Here is a 4,420-nt window from a genome sequence, read left to right on the forward strand (position 1 = left end):
GCCGTTTGGCTCAATTCCTCTACTTGGGAGTTTAGAGAAGGGGGAGAGAGCATAGCTCAATGTCCTTGATCAACAACGACCCTTACTTAGGAGGGTGTTGTAGTGGCTACAACCACCCTCCCAAATTTTTCTCATGCCTTGTTTTGGAGCCTCCCTTATAAACCACAACAGCTCATCTCGCATTGATTTAGGTACTTGTGCTTCAGTTGACCTTTATTGTTTTCATCTTGGCTTGTATTTGCTTACTTAGCTCTTTTTCTAACCCACAAGTTGATCTCTTGACTTGGTCTTTCGATAGTTCTGGGAGAACTGTGCGAGGAAAATTAGCCTTGCTCTTGGGAATTGCGCAATCTTGACTTACAGTGGGCCTTGAGCCCAACAATTGTGCAAAATTGGATGGAAACTAGCCTTGAGCTAGGAAATTGCGCAGAACATGAGAGGCAACCCAAAGCCACTTAGCCCAGAAATTGCGTAATGCATGAGCCAAAGAGTTGCCCGGTTCTCCCCAGAACTAAGCAATCTCTCTGGGCAATGCATGGTAGTTTTTCCCAAAAAAACAAAAAGAAAAAAGCAAGATCATCCCTAAAAAATAGGGATCTTTTTTTAGCAACCTGAAGGAGGCTCTTGAGTTATTTTGGAAATTGCTGCCAATTGTCATTTTTTCTTTGATTTATGGCATGTGCGTCATAAACCCTAATTTAACCATACTATTTAATCGATGCTGCTAGAGTTCATTTACACATTTGATCTTGGAGCTCTGGCATTCCCGAGGAGATCAAGGAACCCTCAGTGTGATTGTTGTCGTTTTTCTAAGTGAGTTTTGTTTTTCTTGTGTTTTGCCACTTTTCTGTCGTTTTTTGTTGTTTAGCTTGTGAGAGTTTTGTTTCACTTGTTTATTTGAACGAATATTGGCGTTTTAACTTGTTTTAGCTTGTAGAAATGTTGTTTCAAGTTTTACATTGCCTTTCCCAAGTGTCTCATGCATTACCCTATTTTCGCACTAACAGTCGTTGTTGCGGTGAATTCCTTCACATACTTCATTTTCCTTTAATTTGATTGATTCCTGAACTTATTTCACTTGCATGCATCATCACTTAGTTAGATCTACAGTCAGCATCACACCATCCTTCAGATCTGCTCGATTTCACACTCCTTGGACAGATCTGGGCCCCCTTGCCCATATCTCACTTTTCATTGCATGCACTGCGCAATCTTGGAGCTCAAGGCCTTTGCCTTGGCTTCTGGAATTGTGCAGACGCTGTCTTGGCTTGGCTCCAATTGTGCACTGTGCAGTTCCAGGAGCCAGCTTCCTAGCTTGGACATTGAGATTGTGTAATGCACAGTCTCTCCCAACGTTGATCCAAGACTAAATTGTGCATTGCGCAGTTCTAGTCAGCAAGCCTCCCCACTGACTGTTGGGGTTGCGCAATGTGCAGTTCCCACATGTAGTCAGTGACCTCTGCCAACCAGAATTGCACATTCTATCCCATCGTGGGCCTAGTTTGTTGTTTGGTCTTGTCTTGAAGTTTCTTTGCTTTTCAAGCTGACGTTTGCTTGCCACGAGTGTCCTCTCTGTCCCACAGGTACAACAGTGGTTGAGCATCTCTCTAGTGGTTACAGTTAACATGGCATCTAAGAGAGCTACATCAAAGAAAATCGCCAAGAGCAGTACTGGGGAAGCAGTTGAGTAGATATCAGTGAATCTGTCAATCTATGCAGACACTTAGTTTCTCATTGAGAAGGGTACACCACTAACATGGCAACAAATCAAGGATACCTTTTGATCTGAAAATGATCAATGGATGATCAAGGATCCAAAAAAGGCCAAAATTCAAAGTTGTTGGATTCAAGTGAAAGCAGTGCCATCGCGTAGAGCTCGCAGAAACGATTCCAACGCAACTTGAACGAGTGAAAACCAACTTTGTATGAAGAAGTTATTCAAAGTCAAAGTTTTCAGGGAAAACTCTAAAAAGTCAAAGTCAAATGTCAATGGTCAACAGGCAGTCAAAAGTCAATGGTTAGCAGGTAGTCAAAGGTCAAGGTCTGATCGCCACGTGGCATGACCATAAGGTGACAAGTAGCAGGTTCTGATTTGCGCATATGGACCAATGTTGCATCGACAAGTGGCAAGTTGTGGTTGGGTGCATTGGGACCAATCCCAAGGCGACACGTGGCCTCATTGGATTTGTCAAAATTTTGTTAAGGGTTCCGACAAACTGGACACGATTCGATCCGGTGACCTCTTGGCTGAAAACCCAACGTCTTACCATTGGGCTATGGTTATGACTTATTTAGCATGTCATGAATATTTAAGGGGTAATGATGATGTATAAATCCAAAAAAAGGTGGGAGCCCGCCATAACTGTCAGACTGCTCCGTGCCAACAAGACCTTCACCAACTTATCCATCCCCAAGCACAACCTTATCTGCCTCTACTATTTAACATTAATCCTCCAACGTATACGGATAAGGCCTACGGGCCATAACAAATGTAAAATAAATGTATATGGTTGGGGAGGGTCAGGTCCGGGAGACCCCACCCCCTTATTATTGTTTAAAAATATATTGAAATAACAATAAATAGTTGTGAATCCAAACCATTGGCGGTGAGGTCAAGATTTGAGCCTTCGACCTCTTACTTATAAATTAAGATTTTCAACAATGCGCTAGATAAGGGAGAATTGAGATTTCATGTAGTATTTGTGCAAGTACAAGCAACAAGACTTGAAACATTGAAGGCACTTTTTGGGAGATCCGAGAAGCCTTTTTCATAACCGAGAGTTGCTACGGGTTCCCGAGATAGAGCAAATTGTAGCAGGGTTGTTCAAGATTGTATCTGAAGCAATTTTTTTTTATGTATTTATGGTTTTGAAGATCTAATATAAAGACCTCCCCATTGAAGAGCAAGGCCCAGAGATGTAAGCTTGAAGATAGTCGAATTCCGTTATCAAACTTTTGGTGTCATTGTGTTAATGTACTTGCTATTATATTCTTTGAATTACTGCAATTTCCATTTTCAAGTTCTTATTCTCAATTTCAAGTTTTAAAGCAATTTAAATGGTGTTTTAAAAAATCATGCATTAACACTTTTTAAAAGATAATAAATCACATTTCAATAAAAGATCAAATCTGGGATCAAATGTTATCAAAGCTTAATTGATAATTGTGATTTATAAGTGTGCATGATCACCAGGAGCAAATCAAAGCTTGGTGAAGGAGAACTTGTTGAAGGAGATCTAGAAGTTGGCTCGAGAAGAAGGACAACTCGAGGAGAAGAGATGGTTGAAGAAGGAAGCGGTGATCATCCTTTTGGATCTGATGCAGGCTTTGTGGATGCTTTCATGACCTTGCAAGCCATTGTCAAAGAAATGTATTGAGAGTTTAAGAAAGAAAAATATGAAGACGCAAAACCTAAAGACAAAGAGGGACAACCATCACAATCTGGAAAAGAAGATGAAAGCAATCAAAAAGACCCTATCGCTTCTCTCTTGACTCCATCTGAAACTTCGAAACTATTGTTGAAACTCGATGTTAAGTTCGAGTTACCCATGTACAATGGAGAAGTTGATGCTGAGAAGCTTGACAACTGGGTCAGGCAAATGGAGGTTTACTATAGCATGCAACAGATCACTGAAGATGAAGTCAAAATCAGGCTAGCATCGCTTTGTTTAGAAGGCACAACATTGATCTGGTGGCAGAGTAAGTTACAGAAAGGTACTCAGCATATTAGTAAGATTTTTCCATCATGGTCTGATTTTATTACTACACTTAGAAAGCAATTCTATCCATTGGGATATAAGGAAAAAGCTTTAATAGAATGGCAAGGAATAAAAGTTAGGAAAGGTCATTCAATGCAAGAATATACAGATGAGTTTCATAAGAAGGCATTGATGCTAGATATTCCTTTGTATACTCAAGAAACTCTAATGAAATACATAGGAGGATTACTTGAGTATATTCATAATATTGTATTTATGTTTAGTCCTACTAACCTGGATGAAGTGGCAGTGCAAGCAACTTACATTGAAGCAGGTTAATTAGGAGTAGGGGTATCATCAGAATCGACAGCCAGAAAGGAGAGCAAAGGGAAAAAGAAAAGCGAAGAAAGCAAACTACAATAAGATGGAGGTTGAAAATCTCTCTTGTAAACATTGCGAGAAAGAGGGCCATGACGAAGACCACTGTTGGCAATTGTATCTTGAAATGAAATTGAAGTGGGTCAGAAAAGGGAAGTAAAAGGTTGCAACAATAGTGAAACCGATGGACTTAGGGTCAAATTCAGGTGACGAGGCGTAGATCGCATCATTGATTATAACCGTAAATCTGATGAAGGTAATGATTCTAACAATTCCAGGCACAAGTTATTTCATATAAGGGTTGTTATGAAACATACAAAGATTGACACATTACTAGATAGTGG

General features: G+C 40.2%; 1 protein-coding gene across 1 annotated transcript; it reads left to right on the forward strand.

Annotated features, from left to right (window-relative positions):
- Nucleotides 1-3,548: 3,548 nt before the first annotated feature.
- On the forward strand, nucleotides 3,549-4,037 carry LOC149149686 (uncharacterized). The gene has a single exon (XM_089442555.1). The coding sequence runs from the start codon at nucleotides 3,549-3,551 to the stop codon at nucleotides 4,035-4,037; it is 489 nt and encodes a 162-aa protein (XP_089298681.1).
- The last annotated feature ends 383 nt before the right edge of the window (nucleotides 4,038-4,420 follow it).

The sequence above is a fragment of the Pinus tabuliformis genome, chromosome 9 (genome assembly GCF_031772625.1).
Source record: "Pinus tabuliformis cultivar Carrire ecotype Pingquan chromosome 9, CPIR1, whole genome shotgun sequence".
Classification (NCBI taxonomy): Eukaryota; Viridiplantae; Streptophyta; class Pinopsida; order Pinales; family Pinaceae; genus Pinus; species Pinus tabuliformis.